The sequence below is a fragment of the Ursus americanus genome, chromosome 22, assembly GCF_024610735.1.
Source record: "Ursus americanus isolate L20-20 chromosome 22, mUrsAme1.1.p, whole genome shotgun sequence".
Taxonomy (NCBI): domain Eukaryota; kingdom Metazoa; phylum Chordata; class Mammalia; order Carnivora; family Ursidae; genus Ursus; species Ursus americanus.
This window is the reverse complement of record NC_142148.1, coordinates 53,624,480-53,645,212: the sequence shown is the minus strand read 5'-3', so window position 1 is coordinate 53,645,212 and position 20,733 is coordinate 53,624,480. Positions and strand designations below refer to the sequence as shown.

Here is a 20,733-nt window from a genome sequence, read left to right as displayed (position 1 = left end):
TCTGTCGTCCGCCAGAGATGGATCAGGGAGGGGCGGCACCCACCCATTCAGGGACTGATAAGCCGGCTGACACGAAGGGTCTCTCTAGCATGGGGGCTGCACGGGTCTGTGGTAGGCCGCGGGACCACACACTCAGGCTGCGCGCAGGGCCAGAAATGTGGTGATGCGGAGGCCATGAGTGCAGCTGGGGGCGACAGTCCCAGCCGTGGAGCCCTGTGGGAGTTCTCCTGATTTCAAAGGAAAGCCAGAAACTGGATTTTTACACAAACACATCCAGTTTCCAAATGATGCATCTGACTTAAAAAGAATCTTAAAACGTTTTGTGGGATGAAAAAAAACCTATCCACAGGCACACAAGGACTACCAAAGTTATTTATTGGGTGCACACAGATCTAGGTATCAGAGAAACAGAAATGAACACACGGCAAAAGCCTGTGCCCTCCTGGAGCCTGCATTCTAGTGGGGGGAGGGTAAATGAAACCTGAGTCATGAGGCATAGCATGTCAGATGGTGATGAGTTGATGAGTGCTATAGAGCGGGACACTTTGCAGTTTTAAACAGGGGGCCAGAGGAGGTCTCCCCAATGTGTTACTTGAGCCAAGACCTGAAGGAGTTGAGGGAGCAAGCCTTCCACTTACCTGGGGAGAGTGCTTGAAGAGGTAGCAGGAGCAACATGTGCCAAGGCCCTGAGGTGGGTATTAGTTGGCATGTTTAAGGAGAATGAGAGGGAGGCAGGAGGAGGGTGGGGGAATGGGAGGCCAGTGAGGAGTGGCAGACACCTGGGGACCCTGGCTGTGCACCAGACACTGCACTAGTTATCTAGAGACCTAGAAACAGAGCTTCTGCTTCAGAGGGGAGCAGGACACTGTTGCTGCAGAGGTTGGGATCCAGGCTCCACCACTTCCCAGCTGAGTGAGCTTGTCCAGCTACTTAACCTCTCTTTGCTTCAGTTTCCTTGTCTGTAAACGTTGGATGCCAGTGGTCCCCACCTCAGAGCATTAGTGCGAGGCATCCTCGAGTTGGCACATCTGACATGCTCAAGTAATCTGGCCTGTGCACCCTGTGTTAGTGTTTAAAGGGCTGAGAAAACAACCTCCTGAAATGTCACAGGGTAGTTCATGAGGAAACACTGAGTGGGATGGTGTGGAGGTAGGAGCCCGAGTTCAGGGGTGGGGGCCCCATGAGGAAGAAATTGGAGCAAGACTTGAAAGGTAAGATTCTATGTGTGTGAAGCATAAATTCTATCGAAGAGTGATCTTTCAGCCTTGTGCAAAAATGTTAAGCAGGAGGTAAGTTCGGACATGATAGAACGTTGACAAAACAAAGAAATTTAATCAAAAGTCCTTTAGAAATACTCAGTAACACGTTTGAGGAAACACGGTTTGGAGTCATGTATGATTAAATTCTTTGGAAAGCAGTCCATTAATTCTCCCTGAACTACCAAGAGTGATGTCAGCTCTTGGCTTGTGGCAGAACACTCTTTGTCTGTTTCTCTGTGCAGATGAAAGGTTATCTGCAGTCACTCCCAGATTTGTACATTTTAGCTAACTTCCATTCTGAAGTAAGTAAGCCCGAGAGTCTTTTTGAAATGTAAACTACTGGTCCGTGACCTTTTGTGGCAGGAAGAACATGAAAAAGAGCTTAAAGACACGGAAGAGCAGGTAGAAGAGGTGGGAATGGTTCTGAAGAACGTGGAAATGCTCCTACAAGAAAAAGTGGCCGAGCTAAAAGAGCAGGTCAGTGATGGGCATCTGTCATTGCCACACGTGCTTTCTGAACTTTTTCCTTCTATGGGGATTCAAGTGGCTATTCCAGGGTGAGACTGTCCTCACAGAACACGGAGAGAGCCCCATGTTCGTTTGAAACCAGCAAACCTGGGGCTCCATCTAAACTTTGAGAATCTGAATATACAGATTTTTTTCGGAAGGTGAACAGTTAAAAGCAATCAGTAGAAAAACGGATTTTGTTAAATATATACCCTAAGTTGTACATTGTGTTTATTTTGTTTTGGGAATTGTTTTTAGGTACATTTGAGAGGTGTTCACATAATCTCAGAAAGGACATTCATTCATTCGTTTTTTCAGTCATTGGGCAGATATTTACTGAGCACCTGTCATGTATCCTGGCCTTCACTGTTCTGGGAAGACCCTGAGATGGGCCCTCATGGGCCTTACATTCTGGGGTGGAGACAGACAATAACAAGAGAAACGACCTCAGGTTGTGAGAAATGCTCACTCTGAAGAGATGGTGGTGGATGGGAAGTGGTGGGGATGGTTGGGGACCATTCTCTTCAGACATGGTGGGAGCAGACACCGATGACAGCCATGGAAGTTCTGGCTGTGCCCCCAGGCTGAGGCCAGGTTGGCGTTTTAGAAGGGATAAACGCTCATTGGGTGGGACTCTCCTGTGCAGTGTAGGGCTGAATGTGTGTAGCACCTCCGGTCAATGGGACAGCCATAAAAAGGAACCCACATGTCTCCATGTGTGCAGTGCAGGCAAATGTCCTTAGATGGGACCAAGAGTAGCGTGTCCACAGGCCACCAGGGAGGTTGTGGTAGCTCAGGGGCAGGCAGGACTCACTCAGCGTCTGGAGTTTGCTTTTGTTTTAGTTGCAGTTGGAAGCCATCAGAAGATTTTAAGCAAGAGCATGATATGATCTATATATTTTTAAATAAATCTCTCTGGGGGAGAATGGAAAAATTGGGGCTGCTGTAGGGAGCAAGGCCAAAACAAGGGCAGAGCTGTTGTGCTCGATGACAGCTTACAGTCTAATCCGGCCAGCAAGGTCCAGTGGTAACAACTGGCAGCCGAGCAGCCAGCACAGAGGGTGCTGGGAGGGGAGCAAGGCTAGAAACAGGCAGGAGACACAGAGAAAGGGCTTAGCCAACACCAACTACTCTTAGCAGAGTTCTGTTCAGAGCTGGAAGAAATTAAGTGTGAGAATCTGTAGAAATATTTTTATTACAGAAATCAAATATGTTTAGAGGGCTCCTGAAATAAGCCCAAAGGGATGAGACATTTGCGCCACCTCTTGTTCCCTGGGAGGTAGAAGGTCCCAGGAGGAGTCACACCCCCCTCCTTGACCATCTTCCTGTAGCTTCCTCCCTGCCATCCATAGACTCCCTCGCTGTGTCCCTGGCCAAGTGTCACCAACTCTCAGTGACCCCCACTGCTCACTTACAGTCATTCCCTTGCAGGCACCCTGTTTGCTTCCTCTTGTCTGGCAAATCCCCAGTCCTGGTGAAATCCTGTCGCTCCTGCACCCCTGCCCCTGTGAGGTCCCGTCCGCAGCCCTACACCCACCTTACCCCTCCCCAGAACTAGCTTGTGCTCTGGCCAAGTGAACCAGCCACCGGTGTGTGTGTGTGTGCTGCCGTTCACAGTTCCTCCCTTCTCAGGGGCCCTCACTGCCCTGAACCCAAAGCTTAGGGAGCACTGGCCCTGCCTCTGCTCCTGTTTACAGAAATACCTGCAAAGGACTGCCTGCACACTCTCACCTGCCCTCCCTTGTGTTCCCCTATGCCACTGGCTCAGGTCCAAAATTTGGGGGTGGTGATGGATACCCCCACTGTGTCCCCAGGGAGCCTGTCAGCTCAGCTCAGCCTTTTGTCGCCCCACCAGCCACCACTCCCAGCTTCATCCTCTGAGCCCTGCAGCGTCCTTGTTTCCTCCTGTGCTCTGTTCTCGGTGCAGGATTGGCAGCAGTGCTTTCCCAGTGTGACTGAGGTGCTGGCTGCTCTACCCTCCAGGCCTCCCACAGCCCTCAGAGTACAAGGCAGAGTTCCTGTAGGGGCCTCCAGGCCTCTGCAGGACCTAGTCCCCTGCCCTCAGTGCCTGCCTAGTCAGTGTGGCAGCTCTCACTTCCTCTCAGTGGGCCTTCCGCCACCATGCCCCTGTCATAGGCCTTTGGCCACTTCTACCACCCCCAGCTTGGCCGGCCTCTAGGCCTTTGCACCTGCCCCTCCCTTTGCCTGGAATGTTCATGCCCGGACAATCTCAGCATTCCGTCCCCTGCCTTATTCAGATTTCTGTTCGTGTGTCAACAGAGAAGCCTTCCCTGTTCCCCCCAACAAAAGTAGGAACTCCCTCTTTAGCTGTCTGTCCCCTCCCAGTGAAACCAGTAACCGGAGACTTAATAGGACTGCTAAGTACAGCTGTAACTTTTCACCCAGACCCTTTTTGTTTGCCTGTAAACATCTCTGACTCTTCTTGGGGCAGACAGATTTGAGTCATGCCCGCCCGTCTCCGTCTCCTCCTTCTCATTAGGCTCTTTCTCCTTTCCTTGCCGTGCACGCCATGCTCAGTGATTGTCTTTGCTGCACTGGGGCGGGCAGACTTGGGTTTGGTTTCGCACGGTTTTTTTTTAGCACTTGTCATGCCTCCGCCCCACATATTTGTTTCTGGTCTGTGTGCTTCCATCAGAATATGTACTCCTGAGAGCACGGCCGTTGCGAGGTACTGGCCCTACCTGTTGAATGAATGAATGCAGTTTTGACTTTCGAAGCCCAAGGCCAGGCGTCCTGTGCCTTTGTGAGTGGCCTTGTGTCCCCATTGCTGTGGCTGTGGTGTATGGTGACCAGCCCATGCACCCAGGGCTTCGAGGGTGGACACAGTGCCAGGGTGTGTGCTGGGTAACATGGTGGGTCTGCAGAGCAGATGGAGATGAACCAGAATGACATGTGTTACATTATGCTGGATCGTCCTTTCTGAGGTTGGTCATGGTGGTCTTTTTACACCTTCCATTTCATGGTAAAGTCTACTCTTACAAAGTTGACTTCAATTTTTTCTACCTTATAATTCATCAGATTCTCAATTTCCTCTTTCACTCCAGGGTAACAAAAATTGTCATTCCACCCAGTGTTTGTCTCAGATGCATAAGAGCCCTGAGTCTGTGGGCTGAACACGTGGAAGGGTGGGAGGGCCAAGCTGTGATACACCGTTTCTGCATGAGATTCACAGGAAAGTATGGTTCTCTTTCCTCTCTAGTTTGAAAAGAACACAAAGTCCGATTTGCTGCTCAAGGAGCTCTATGTGGAAAATGCTCACCTGACGAAGGCACTTCAGGTCACGGAAGAGAAGCTACGAGGTGCTGAGAAGAAAAACCGCATCTTGGAAGAAAAAGTTAGAGCTCTCAACAGACTCATCAGTAAGATCGCTTCAGCTTCCCTCTCTGTGTGAAGGCTGCTTGTTTTCCTGGAATTCATTCTGAAAGAACATCTTTTAAAATTAAGCCACCGTGGTGCCATAATTTTCTAGGGTTCATTGGCCATGCACCGGGCATAGGAGGTTCTGATTCTTTGTTCACCTCACACATGTTTAAAAATGTCTGTTATGCCAGATGCTCAGAAAATAGACGTGCTGGAAAAGACAACATTTTTATTAGTGGTCCTGGGTAATTTCTTTAGGTAAAATTCCCAGTTTTGGTACCAATGGGTGAAACACATTATGGAGGCTTTCGGCGAAGAAAGACTAAAAGGAAATGGTGAAATCAATTTCGATGTTGTACTTTTGACATTGGCTGCAGAGAGTAAAATGAAAAATAAGTGCTCTGGACAGTTTCACCCTTTCGCTGTTACTGCTTTGGGTTTAGATCATTCGCATTCTCAACCTGGGTCTATACAGAGTTTCTAGAAAGACTACTCGCTGTGGCTGTCAACCCTGCTCCACCACAGGAAGATGTTTGGGGAGTGCTTACTGTAGGTCTGTGGACTCAGGGATGATAGTATCTATTCTGAATGCAATCTTTTCCTCAATGAAATGTCATCACACTGGAAATTGTATTATATGTAAAGAAAAAAAAACACTATAGTTTTATATCCAAAATATATATAAGTTATGGTCATTTGGTTTATGAGAATAAACTACTATGAAGAGTCACTGTATTTACAAAAACTCTTTCCTATTAAAATTGTTTTAACTTCTAGGTTTAACTTTTTTTTTTTTTTTTTTAGATTTTATTTATTTATTTGACAGAGAGAGTGAGAGAGCACAAACAGGGGGAGCAGCAGAGGGAGAGGGAGAAACAGGCTCCCGCTGAGCAGGGAGCCTGACTCGGGGCTCAATCCCAGGACTGCAGGACCATGAACTGAGCTGAAGGCCGACACCTAACCAACTGAGCCACCCAGGTGCCACTTAAATATTTTAAACAAATAGAAAAATAGTTTCATAAGAAACCTGTGCCCATCAATTAGATGTATTAAAATCCTACTGTTACAGTACAGATAGACGTGTAGACCCTGTTCTGTTGCTCTCAACCTTCTTCCCCTTCTTGGAGGCAGCCATTACCCTGAAGCTGCTGCACTCCATCCCCTCTGTCTGTACATTTACTATATGTGCTTGTATAAGAAAAACCTTAAAGCACTATGGGAAGACACAAAAGACTGGAATAGGGGCACCTGGCTGGCTCAGTAAGGCATTCGACTCTTGATCTAGAGTTTGTGAGTTTAAGCCCCACGTTAGGCATGGAGCCTACCAAAAAAAAGACTGGAATAGATGGAAAGATCAGTTCTTTTTTTTTTTTTTAATGATTTTTTATTATATTATGTCACCATACAGTACATCCCCAGTTTCCGATGTAAGGCTCAATGATTCATTAGTTGCGTATAACACCCAGTGCACCATGCAATACGTGCCCTCCTTAATACCCATCACCGGTCTATCCCATTCCCCCACCCCCTCCCCTCTGAAGCCCTCAGTTTGTTTCTCATAGTCCATAGTCTCTCATGCTTCATTCCCCCTTCTGATTACCCCCCCTTTCTTTATCCCTTTCTTCTCCTACCGATCTTCCTAGTTCTTATGTTCCATAGATGAGGGGAACCATATGATAATTGTCTTTCTCTGCTTGACTTATTTCACTTAGCATTATCTCCTCCAGTGCCATCCATGTTGCAGCAAATGTTGAGAACTCGTTCTTTCTGATAGCTGAGTAATATTCCATTGTATATATGGACCACAACTTCTTAGTCCATTCAGGAAAGATCAGTTCTTGAATAGGAAGATTCAGCAACATAAAGTTGGCTCTTTTCAATTAACTGATTAATGTAATATAGCCCTAATAAAAATACAAGTGGGTGTTCCCTGCCCCAATTGACTCCTTGTCCCAGGGTCGCACAGTTCTAAAGTTTACATGTGAGCTAGATAAGCGAATAATAGGGAAAACTGAAAAAAGAAGAGCAATGAATGGGAACTAGTTCTAGTTATTAAAACGGTCTCAGTAAAGTTTAGGTTACATGCTTGTATACGTTTGTCAAAACTCATCAAAGGGAACTCATCAAATTCTCAACAATATTTTAGCAAATGAAATCCAACTTCTTCGTTCACTGTGGGCTTCTGGCTGGGACCAGAGTAACAAGGAGATTGGATTTAGTAGTCCTGAACAACACTATCCAACAACTGACATTTATAGAACCCAACAACAGGTGAAGTGCACCGGAACATTTACCAAAATAGACCATATTCTGGGCCTTGGAAAAAGTCGCAAAAAAATTAAAAGGATTTAAGTCCTACAAAGTGACCACAAAGGAATTAAATTAGGAATCAAGACCAGAATGATTATTTGGGAAATCACCAAATATTTGAAAACAATAATACACTGTTAAATAACCCATGCACTAAATAAGAAATCAAAGGAGAATTTGGAAAATATTTTGAATTGAATGAAAATGAAAATACAATATGCCAAATTTGTGGGGGTGGAGCTAAAGCATCACTTTGGGGAAGATTCATAGCACTAAATTCCTGTATTAGAAAAAAGATCTGAAATCAATGACCTGAGCTTCCACCTTAAATAACTAGAAAAAGAAGAGCAAATGAAACCCAAAGTAAGCAGAAGAAAGGAAATAATGAAGATCACAGTAGAAGTCAAGGAATAGAAGAACAGGAAACCTCATGCTAGAAGCTAAGCCTAGCCCTGGGGTCTGTTTTTGTAAATAGTTTGGCACAGCCACACGCATTCACTTCTCTACTGTCTATGCCTGCTTTTGTGCTCAGCATCAGAAACTGTGTGGCCCACAAAGTCTAAAACACAGGAAAAGTTTGTTGACTCCTGCAACAGAAAACAGGGCAAAAAAAAAAAAAAGGCCAATGAAACTAAAGGTTGGTTCCTTGATAACACTGGTAAAGTTGATAAACCTCTAGCCAGAATGATCAGGATAAAGGAGAAAAAAAATGTATGAATATAAGGAATCAGAGAGGTGACATCACTGAAGAATCTACAAAAAGCATAAGGCAATATTATGAACAACATTATGCCAGTAACTTCAACAACATAGACAAAATGCAGAGGACAAAAAATACCAAAACTCATCCTGGAGGAATAAATAGCTCTATTATCTACAGAAGAAATTGAACCCTCCCACAAAGAAACTCCAGGCCCAGATGTTTTAAACATGAATTCTACTGAAGATTTAAGAAAGAACTAATACGAAGTCTATACAAACTCTTCCAAAAAATTAAAGAGCTAGTATTTCCCAAACTCATTCTATGACAGGGTTATGTGGTCTTTCAACATGACAAGAACACTACAAACCAATATCCCTTATGAACACAGATATAAAAATTCTCAACAAATTTTAGCAAATCAAATCCAACAAAAAAGTATTAGTGCATCGTGACCAATTGGGGTTTACCTAGGAATGCACAGTTGGATTAATATTGGAAAATCAATCAGCCACTGAAATTCATCATATTAACAAATTAAAAGACAAAAAAAATAATCTCAATAGATGCATAAAGGGGATATGACAAAATCCAAAATCTGTGGAGTAGAAAGAGGTTTCCGGTGGGGAGAAAAAATGGCGGAGGAGTAGGGGTCCCCTTTTCAGCTGGTCCCCTGAATCGAGCTGGATACATACCTACCACACCATCCTGAACACCCACAAAGTCAGCCTGAGACGAAGGAAGATACATCTGGATCTCTACAAACGAACATCTCCAGCTGAGTATTGAGGTACGAAGCGGGGAGCCGTGAATCCGCACACAGATATGGGAAGATAAACGGAAGGGGGAGGGAGCCACTGCACTTGAGCGCCAGGAAGCAGCTCCCACCTGCACTGGGGAGCTGATTGGACTCGTGGACAGGCACCCGCGAGAAAGCAGACTGAGACCATTAGCCAGGGAACCTGCGCGCAACCACACTGAAAACTGGAGCTCCGGAGTACACACTCAAACTAGACTGAAACAGGGAGTTTGGGAACGCACGTGGGAACCAGGGGTGGCTGCCGCTGGTACAAGCACAAAGGACAGAGACATGCCGGCCCTGGAACCGGTTGTGGGGTGCACAACCTGGGATGCAGTAGGGTTTTTAGCAGCACCGACAGAAACGGAGTTAAAATGGCCAAGAGAGCTCCGTGGAGTGCGGACTGCGATCTCTCCGTTCTGAGACAGGCTAGGAAATGGCCACTGCTACTCTCTCAGAAGAATCACAGAAAACCGCCAGGAAAAGCTGCCAGAGAACAAAAGCCCGGAAATACTGGTTCATATTGTGCCGATCCCCATCCCCCCTCGCAGGGGACGGGGCAGCTCTACCCAAACAGGGTTGCCTGAGTATCAGCACGGCAGGCCCTCCCCCAGAGGGAAGGCTGAAAAATCAAGAAGCCCACATCCCTAAGGTCCCTATAAAACAAATGCACACCACTTGGGTAATGATCGATAATTTGGGCTCTGGGCATCCCTGCAGCCTCTCCTCATCAGAATGACAAGGAGGAGAAATCCTGCCCAACAAAGAAAAGATAATGAGTCTGTGGCCTCTGCCACAGAACTATGGATATGGAAATAACCAAATAGTCAGAAATAGAGTTCAGAGTAACAATGGTCAAGATGATGTGTAGGCTTGAAGAAAATACTGATGAGAATATAGAATCTCTAAGGGCGGATATGAGAGCAAATCTGGCAGAAATTTAAAATGCTTTGAACCAAATGCGGTCTAAACTAGACGCTCTGATGGCCAGGGTAAATGAGGCAGAAGAACGAATTAGTGAGTTGGAGGATGGGATGATAGAAGGGAAAGTTGAAAAAGAAACATGGCTCAAAAAAATCGAATCTCAAGAATGCAGATTACAGGCGATTACTGATTCAATGAAACGCTCCAATGTCAGAATCATCGGCACCCCTGAGGGGGTGGAGAAAAACAGAGGTCTAGAAGAGATATTTGAACAAATTGTAGCTGAGACTTCCCTTATCTGGCAAAGGAAACAAGCATTCGTGTCCAAGAGGCAGAGAGGACCCCTCCCAAGGTCAACGAGATCAGACCTACACCACTGTCACGTCATATTGCATTTTGCAAATCTTCGATCCAAGGATACAGTCTTGAAAGTGGCCAGGGGGAAGAAAATCCTTACGTACAGAGGGAAAAGTATCAGAATTACGTCAGGCCTGTCTACAGAGACCTGGCAGGCCAGGAAGGGTTGGCAGGGTATTTTCAAAGCTCTATCTGAGAAGAACATGCAGCCAAGGATCCTTTATCCAGCAAGGCTGTCACTCAGAATTGATGGAGGGAAACAGACCTTCCAGGATCGGCAGAAACTGAAGGAATACGTGACCACCAAAGGAGCCCTACGTGAGATATTAAGGGGGGGGGGTTCTATAAAAGTAAAAAGGACCCAAGAGTGATACGGAACAGAAATTTACAATCTATAGAAACAAAGACTACACAGGCAACATGACATCATTAAAATCATATCTCTAAGAATCACTCTCACTGTAAATGGCCTAAATGCTCCCATAAAACATCACAGGGTTGCAGATTGGATAAAAAGACATGACCCATCCATTTGCTGTCTACAAGAGACTAATTTTGAACCCAAAGATACAACCAGACTGAAAGTGAAGGGATGGAAAACCATTTTTCATGCCAATGGACCTCAAAAGGAAAGCTGGGGTAGCAATTCTCATATCAGACAGATTAGATGTTAAACTAAAGACGGTAGTAAGAGATACAGAAGGACACTATATTCTTCTTAAAGGATGTATCCAACAAGTGCATATGACAATTATAAATATCTATGCTCCCAACAGGGGAGCAGGTAGATACACAAACCAACTCCTAACCAGAATAAAGAGACATATAGATAATAATACGTTAATGGTAGGGGACCTCAACACTCCGCTCTCAGCAATAGACAGATCGCCTAAGCAGAAAATCAACAAAGAAACAAGAGCTTTGAATGACACACTGGACCAGATGGACCTCATAGAAATATACAGAACACTACACCCCAGAACAACAGAATACTCATTCTTTTTGAAAGAACGGGGAACATTCTCCAGAATAGACCATATACTGGGTCACAAAACAGGTCTCAACTGATACCAAAAGACTGAGATTATTCCCTGCATATTCTCAGACCACAACGTTTTGAAACTGGAACTCAATCACAAGGAAAAATCTGGAAGAAACTCAAACACTTGGAAACTAAGAACCATCCTGCTCAAGAATGATTGGGTAAACCAGGGAATTAAGAAGGAGATGAAGCAATTTTTGGAGACCAACGAAAATGAAAACACATTGGTCTAAAACCTATGGGACACTGCAGTGGAGGTCCTAAGGGGGAAATACATAGCCATCCAAGCCTCACTCAAAAGAATAGAAAAATCTAAAATGCAGTTTTTATATTCTCACCTCAAGAAGCTGGAGCCGGAACAGAAGAACAGGCCTAACCCATGCACGAGAAGGCAAGTGATCAAGATTAGAGCAGAGATCAATGAATTAGAAACCAGGAGCACAGTAGAGCAGATCAACAAAACTAGAAGCTGGTTCTGTGAAAGAATAAATAAGATCGATAAGCCACTGGCCAGACTTATTCAAACGAATAGAGAAAGGACCCAAATTAATAAAATTATGAATGAAAGGGGAGAGAGCACGACCAACACCAATGAAATAGGAAGGATCATTAGAAACTTTTATCAACAGCTTTAGGCCAATAAATTAAACAACCTGGGAGAAATGGATGCCTTCCTGGAAACCTATAAACTACCAAGACTGAAACAGGAAGAAATTGATTATTTAAACAGACCAATTAATTATGAAGAGATTGAAGCAGTGATCAAAAACCCCCCCAAAAACAAGAGTCCAGGGCCTGACAGATTCCCCAGGGAATTCTACCAAACATTCAAAGAAGAAATAATACCTATTCTCCTGAAGCTGTTTCAAAAAATAGAAACAGAAGGAAAACTACCAAACTCATTCTATGAGGACAGTATTACCTTGATCCCCAAACCAGGTAAAGACCCCATCAAAAAGGAGAATTACAGACCGATATCCCTGACGAATATGGATGCCAAAATTCTCAACAAGATCCTAGCTGATAGAATCTAACAGTACATTAAAAGGATTATCCATCACGACCAAGTGGGATTCATCCCTGGGATGCAAGGGTGGTTTAACATTCGCAAATCGATCGGTGTGATAGATCATATCAACAAGAGAAGAGTCAAGAGCCATAGGATCCTCTCAATTGATGCAGAAAAAGCATTGTACAGGGGCGCCTGGGTGGCACAGCGGTTAAGCGTCTGCCTTCGGCTCAGGGCGTACTCCCGGCGTTATGGGATCGAGCCCCACATCAGGCTCCTCCACTATGAGCCTGCTTCTTCCTCTCCCACTCCCCCTGCTTGTATTCCCTCTCTCGCTGGCTGTCTCTATCTCTGTCGGATAAATAAATAAAATCTTAAAAAAAAAAAAAAGAAGTTGTGGTCCATATATACAATGGAATATTACTCAGCTATCAGAAAGAACGAGTTCTCAACATTTGCTACAACATGGACGGCACTGGAGGAGACAATGCTAAGTGAAATAAGTCAAGCAGAGAAAGACAACTATCATATGATTTCTCTCATCTATGGAACATAAGAACTAGGATGATCTGTAGGGGAAGAAAGGGATAAAGAAAGGGAGGGTAGTCAGAAGGGGGAATGAAACATGAGGGACTATGGACTATAAGAAACAAACTGAGGACCTCAGAGGGGAGGGGGGTGGGGGAATGGGATAGACCGGTGATGGGTAGTAAGGAGGGCACGTATTGCATGGTGCACTGGGTGTTATACACAACTAATGAATCATCGAGCCTTACATCGGAAACTGGGGATGTACTGTATGGTGACTAACATAATATAATAAAAAATCATTAAAAAAAAAAAAAAAGAATAGAGAACCCAGTAATGGACCCTCAGCTCTTTGGGCAACCAATCTTTGACAAAGCAGGAAAAAACATCCAGTGGAAAAAAGACAGTCTCTTCAATAAATGGTGCTGGGAAAATTGGACAGCTCCATGCAAATGAATGAAACTTGACCACTCTCTCACACCATACACAAAAATAAACTCCAAATGGATGAAAGACCTCGATGTGAGACAGGAATCCATCAAAATCCTAGAGGAGGACATAGGCAGCAACCTCTTTGACATCGGCCACAGCAACCTTTTTCATGACACAGCTCCAAAGGCAAGAAAAACAAAAGAAAAAATGAACATGTGGGGCTTCATCAAGATAAAAAGCTTCTGCACAGCCTAGGAAACAGTCAAAAAAACTAAGAGGCAGCCCACGGAATGGGAGAATATATTTGCAAATGACACTACAGATAAAAGACTGGTATCCAAGATCTACAAAGAACTTCTCAAACTCAATACACAAGAAACAAATAAATCAAAAAATGGGCAGAAGATATGAACAGACACTTTTCCAGTGAGGACATACAAATGGCTAACAGACACATGAAAAAATGTTCAAAATCATTAGCCATCAAGGAAATTCAAATCAAAACCACAACTAGATACCACCTTACGCCAGTTAGAATGGCAAAAATAGACAAGGCAAGAAACAACAATTGTTGGAGAGGATGTGGAGAAAGGGGATCCCTCCTACATTGTTGGTGGGAATGCAAGTTGGTACAGCCACTCTGGAAAACCGTGTGGAGGTCCCTTAAAAAGTTAAAAATTGAGCTACCCTATGACCCAGCCATTGCACTACTGGGTGTTTACCCCAAAGATACAGACGTAGTGAAGAGAAGGGCCATATGCACCCCAATGTTCATAGCAGCACTGTCCACAATAGCTAAATCGTGGAAGGAGCCGAGATGCCCTTCAACAGATGACTGGATTAAGAAGTTGTGGTCCATATATACAATGGAATATTACTCAGCTATCAGAAAGAACGAGTTCTCAACATTTGCTACAACATGGACGGCACTGGAGGAGATAATGCTAAGTGAAATAAGTCAAGCAGAGAAAGACAACTATCATATGATTTCTCTCATCTATGGAACATAAAAAATAGGATGATCAGTATGGGAAGAAAGGGATAAAGAAAGGGGGGTAATTAGAAGGGGGAATGAAACATCAGAGACTATGGATGATGAGAAACAAACTGAGGGCCTCAGAGGGGAGGGGGGTGGGGGAATGGGATAGACTGGTGATGGGTAGTAAGGAGGGCACGTATTGCATGGTGCACTGGGTGTTATATGCAACTAATGAATCATCGAACTTTATATCGAAAACCGGGGATGTACTGTATGGTGACTAACATAATAAAAATCATTTAAAAATAAAAAAAAGGGGCGCCTGGGTGGCACAGCGGTTAAGCGGCTGCCTTTGGCTCAGGGCGTGATCCCGGCGTTATGGGATCGAGCCCCACATCAGGCTCCTCTGCTAGGAGCCTGCTTCTTACTCTCCCACTCCCCCTGCTTGTGTTCCCTCTCTCGCTGGCTGTCTCTAGCTCTGTCGAATAAATAAATAAAATCTTTAAAAAAATAATAATTAAAAAAAATTAAAAAAAATAATATGGGCAAAAGATATGAACAGACACTTTTCCAATGGAGACATACAAATGGCTAACAGACACATGAAAAAATGTTCAACATCATTAGCCACCAGGGAAATTCAAATCAAAACCACATTGAGATACCACCTTACACCAGTTAGAATGGCAAAAATTGACAAGGCAAGAAACAACAGATGTTGGAGAGGATGTAGAGAAAGGGGATCCCTCCTACATTGTTGGTGGGAATGCAAGTTGGTAGAGCCACTACGGGAAACAGTGTGGAGGTCCCTTAAAAAGTGAAAAATTGAGCTGCCCTATGATCCAGCCATTGCACTACTGGGTATTTACCCCAAAGATGCAGACGTAGTGAAGAGAAGGGCCATATGCACCCCAATGTTCATAGCAGCATTATCCACAATAGCTAAATCATGGAAGGAGCCGAGATGCCCTTCAAGAGATGACTGGATTAAGAAGAGGTGGTCCATGGGGCCCCTGGGTGGCGCAGTCGTTAAGGCGTCTGCCTTCGGCTCAGGGCGTGATACCGGCGTTCCGGGATCGAGTCCCACATCGGGCTCCTCCGCTATGAGCCTGCTTCTTCCTCTCCCACTCCCCCTGCTGTGTTCCCTCTCTCGCTGGCTGTCTCTCTGTCACATAAATAAATAAAATTAAAAAAAAAAAAAGAAGAGGTGGTCCATATATACAATGGAATATTAGCCATCAGAAAGAATGATTACCCAACATTTGCCGCAACATGGACGGGACTGGAGGAGATTATGCTAAGTGAAATAAGTCAAGCAGAGAAAGACAGTTATCATATGATTTCAGTCATTTATGGACCATAAAAAGAGCAAGAAGATCGGTAGAAGGAAGGGAACAATGAAGGGGGGATAAACAGAAGGGGGAATGAACCATGAGAGACTATGGACTCTGGGATACAAACTGTGGGCTTCAGAGGGGAGGGAGATGGGGGACTGGGATAGGCCAGCGATGGGTATTAAGGAGGGCACGTATTGCATGGTGTACTGGGTGTTACACGCAAATAGTGAATCATGGAACGTTACATCAAAAACTAAGGATATACTGTATGGTGACTAACATAATAAAACATTATTTAAAAAAAAGGTTTCCTTAACCTGACAATGGGCATCTATAAAAAACTCAGCTGAAGTTATAGTTAACATAAAGGATGGAATGCTTTCCTCCTGAGATCAGACACAAGATGAGGACTTCTGACCACTTTTATCTAGTACTCTCCTGGAGGTTCTAACCAGTGCAGTCAGGCAAGAAAGAGAAACACAAGGCATCCATGTTAGAAAGGAAGGAGTAAAACTCTTTATTCACCAAAAACGTGACCATAGATGTAGAAAACTTTTTTTCTTAAAGATTTTATTTATTTATTTGCAAGACAGTTGGAGAGGGAAAGAGCACAGAGGGAGAGGGAGAAGCGGACTCCCCGCTGAGCAGAGAGCCCAGTGCGGGGCTCAGTCCCACAACCCTGAGATCATGACCTGAGCCGAATGTGGATGCTTAACCAACTGAGCCACCCAGGCATCCCTTGATGTAGAAAACATGACGAAATTTTTAAAAAAACCTATTAGAACTTGAGCGAGTTTAGCAAGGCTCTAGGATATAAATTCAGTATGTCGTATTTCTATTTACTAGCAACAAATAATTAGAATTTGAAATTTGAACTGAGGGCCTCGGAGGGGAGGGGGGTGGGGGAATGGGATAGGCTGGTGATGGGTAGTAAGGAGGGCACGTATTGCATGGTGCACTGGGTGTTATACACAACTAATGAATCATCGAGCCTTACATCGGAAACTGGGGATGTACTGTATGGTGACTAACATAATATAATAAAAAATCATTAAAAAAAAAAGAATTTGAAATTTGAATATAGTATTTACAATAGCTCCAAAACTATGAAATGCTAACAAAAGATTTGATAGACCTGTACACTGTAAACTACAAAATATTGCTGAGAGATATGGAATACAGAAAGAAATGGGAAGAAGAACCTTGTTTATGGGCCAGAATATCTTCAATATTGTTAAGATGTCAATTCTCCCCAAATTGATACACAGATCCAGTGCAGTCTCAATTACAATACTAGGCTTGATTTTTGTAGACAAGCTGATCCTAAATTTCATATGAAAAGCAAAATACTTCTATAGCTAAGATGAATATGAAAAAGAAGAAATCTGGACCAGTAACACTATTTGGGGAATTATTATAAAAGTTACATACACTACATAAAAATAGCAGGGGTATTGCTGTCAGGATAGAAAAATAGATCATAGGAACAGAACAGAGTCCAGAAAGAAGCGCACACATATACATTGTAAGGGTTTTTTTGTTTTTGTTGTTGTTTATGATGGAGAAAGGATAGCCTTGTCAACACATGGTGCTAGAAGAAGATGGCCCATGCTTCCACTTTCCCCTGCGTGAAGTAACCTTGGGTCCATCCCTTGTACCATATGAAAAGTAACTCAAAATGGAGCCTAGACCTGAGGGTAAGCCTAAAATTATAACACTTCTAGATGAAGGAAAAAATCTTTCTGACCGTGAGCTGGGACAAGATTTTTTAGATATAACACCAAAAGCGTAAAAGAACAAATAAATTTTTATCAAAACTAAAATGTTTGCTCTTCAAAATATACTGTTAAGAAAATGAAAAGACAAGCCAGTAACTGGGAGATATTTGCAAAGCATACATCTCATAAAGGACTTGTATACAGAATATATAAAGAACTTTCAAAACTCTAAGAAAACACAGATTTTTTTTTTAAAGGACACAGTTTTGGAAAATTCACCAAAAAAGATAGATTCCAAATAATCACATGTAAAGATAGTCCACATCATTAGTCATTAGGAAAATGCAAAATAAAACCTCAACAAGACAGTATTACGCATGACCCACGAGTAGAATGGCTAAAATTAAAAAGACTAACCAATACCAAGTGTTAGGTAGGATGTGGAAGAACAAGAACTCATACACTGCTGGTGTGGATACAGAATGCACAACCACCTTGGAAAACAGTTGAGCAGTTTCTTAAAAAGTTAAACATATACAGGGACACCTGGGTGGCTCAGTTGGCTAAGCGTCTGCCTTCAGCTCAGGGCATGATCCCAGGGTCCTGGGATCGAGTCCCACATCAGGTTCCCTGCAGGGAGTCTGCATCTCCCTCTCCCTCTGCCCCTTGCCCTGCTTGTGCTCTCTCAAATTTTTAAAAATCTTAGAAAAAGTTTAAACATATATATAACTTCTAGTCATCTGCCCAAAAGAAAATATATGTCCATTAAAGACTTATATGCAAATGTTCCTGGCATATTTTTTGGTAATAGCCAAAAATTGGAAAAAATGCACTATTAGCAAGGATGGAGGGAGGGAGGGCATAGTTACTACATTCATTTCTGATGGTAATGCAAATTATTATAATTCCTATATATTTTGGCAAGAGCAATAAGAATTGTAATTATCTTAAAGATGCATTATGTATAAAATGATATATGTACCAGGTTACTCACATTAGCTTTGTCTGTAGAAGCAAAAGCCTGGAAATAATTCATTGTCCATCAACAAGGAACTAGATTTGTAAGAAAAGGTATTTAACATTCTCTATTAGTTTGCTAGGGCTGCACAACAAAACCACAAACTGGGGTGGCTGGAACAGAAACTTATTTTCTTTCAGTCCTGGAGGCTGGAACTCAGCAGGTTGTTCTTGTTTTTTCGAGGACCTCTCCCCTTGGCTTGTAGACACCCACTTTTCTGTGTGTTTGCATGGTCAACAAAATCAAAATGAAACAATGAGGCTATATAAATATTAGAATGTGGCCAAGTCATCATGATTTGCAGCTCTATACATGTATCAGCCAAAGCTAGTTAGGAAACAAAATAACTGGGAAACCACTTCGAAAGAAACGGGATTGGACTTTGTGTGTGATCAGTCATCAGTGAGCACACCGGGTGGTGGAAAGGGGGCACTGACTTTCACTTCCTACATTGCTGTTTCATTTTAACTGCATACATATTACCATTACAAGAAAAAACATGTTTAAACTTCTAACCACAATTCTAAATAGGCAGTCAATATATATCAATACAACATCCAAAATTTCAGATTTTCAACTAGTATACATTCATTTCAAAAAAGGAATATACTTATTTTATTTGGGAAATTAAATACAAAAGTATATCGTATAATGTAAATTCAGGAAAGCTGGTGGGCTGGCAACACTACAATGTCCTTCACGGCCACTCACCCTCACAGGGGACTCACACGGACCACCGGCCTCACCTGGCTGCATGCTTCTGTGTGCTCTGTGATTAGAACGAGGGAGGGGACTACAGACCCACAGTTAAAATATCAACATCATCCATCCCATTCACTAGGGAAATTGTCCTTATTGTTTACCTGCAGAAATTTAGATGAAATTCTTATCTGGCTACAAAAACTATCGAGACATTTTTTCCAATAATGAAAATAATTTGTAAAGGGCAGCCTACAGACCAAAGTAGGTATGAAAACATACAAATCCACATCTCAAGTAAAGCTTTTCTATACCTTGGATTTCTTGAATGTAATTTTGGCCGGAAACATTTCCCCTATGTAAAAATGAAACTGCACATTTAGTATCTGCCAGGTCATGGGCTTATCTGGACTTTTAAATTTGAATGCCTCTTACTGACTACTGTAGTGGTCGTGGAGGGAACTGGTGGGGAAAGGCCACTGCCCAGCAGGCAAGAGCCCTCTGTGCCTCTGCAGCCCATACCATTCAGAGTTCATCAGACAACAAGAGGGTGCCCTCCACTTTGCTGACCAGCTTCATGTGTCTTTTCAGTCAGTGTGAATCTGGGGGGAAAACTAAACAAAGTTCCTGTTCTAGCCCGTTTCTATTCCCCTCTTCCAAGTGGTAATACAGGTTCCTAGCCCACAAGCTCACGGGCAGACGAGCCAGATCAATTGCTGTTGGAAATGGGCAAAATCCAGTACTCTTCCTTTCTGCTTCCCAAACAGCCAGATGATAAATTACTGTCATTAAAAAACATCACATATACTGAAAATTTGGATAGACCATCATCTCTATCTGCCCTTGTGATTTGGAAACGCATATCCCAGAAGCCCAGCTTCTGGGCTTGCACAACACACACCATCAGAAACAACACAGGATGCAGAGACCTACCTTCTCCCTATGCAGCAAGAGATTATTTAAAAGAAATTCAAATGGCAGCGGGGCGGCTGGGGACAGGGTAGCGTCAAGTGTAACTTTCCCCCCAGTGCTGCCTAGACATCAGGCAGGCTACTAGCACCATGAAGATCTGGACTTCAAAAAGCATCTTTGACCAGCTGTGGGAAACTGTTATAACAGCTGCAATGCAGAAATACCCAAACCCTATGAACCCAAGCATGGCTGGAGTTGATTTATTGGATAGACTTACAGATCACTCTGGAAAGTTGCACAGCCATACACTTCTCAGCACAGAAACTGCCTTCCATTGTGAAATCTCTTATTGGTGCAGCAAGAACTAAAACACAGGTACAACAACATTCCATAGTTGATCTTACAGAGAAAACAACTGTACTTGAATCTACTAATATTTTATTTACAAATACGGTTTCAGTAGTTGAAACTCATATGCAAACCACATCCTCAGGACACAGAAAAAACTGTTTTGACTCAAGAAGACATAGTTATTGTGAAAGGAGTCAGTCTCAGCAGTTACCTTGAAGGACTGATGGCAAGTACAGTATCTTTGACTGCTAATAATATTGGGCTGAGAAGCAATGGAATGGATAATACAAAAATTAAGTGCTGAGGGGCACCTGGGTGGCTCAGTCAGTTAAGTGTCCAGCTACTGATTTTGGTTCAGACCATCATCTCAGGGTCATGAGATCCAGCCCTGGGTTGGGCTCCACACTGGGCATGGAGCCTGCTTGGGATTCTCTCTCTCTCTCTCACCCTCTAAAAAAAAAACCCCAAGAT

General features: G+C 43.5%; 1 protein-coding gene and 1 pseudogene across 1 annotated transcript in view; both read left to right on the top strand.

Moving 5' to 3' along the window:
* NINL (ninein like) overlaps positions 1–5,946 on the top strand; it is a 169,385-nt gene extending 163,439 nt beyond the window's left edge. The window contains exons 24-25 of the mRNA XM_045810897.2: positions 1,623–1,736; positions 4,987–5,946. Coding sequence (XP_045666853.2) covers positions 1,623–1,736; positions 4,987–5,178 — 306 coding nt within the window. The 3' untranslated portion in view covers positions 5,179–5,946. The remainder of the gene's footprint in view (positions 1–1,622; positions 1,737–4,986) is intronic.
* A 12,956-nt stretch (positions 5,947–18,902) lies between these two features.
* Positions 18,903–20,691, top strand: LOC123800942 (PRELI domain containing protein 3B pseudogene; annotated as a pseudogene).
* The last annotated feature ends 42 nt before the right edge of the window (positions 20,692–20,733 follow it).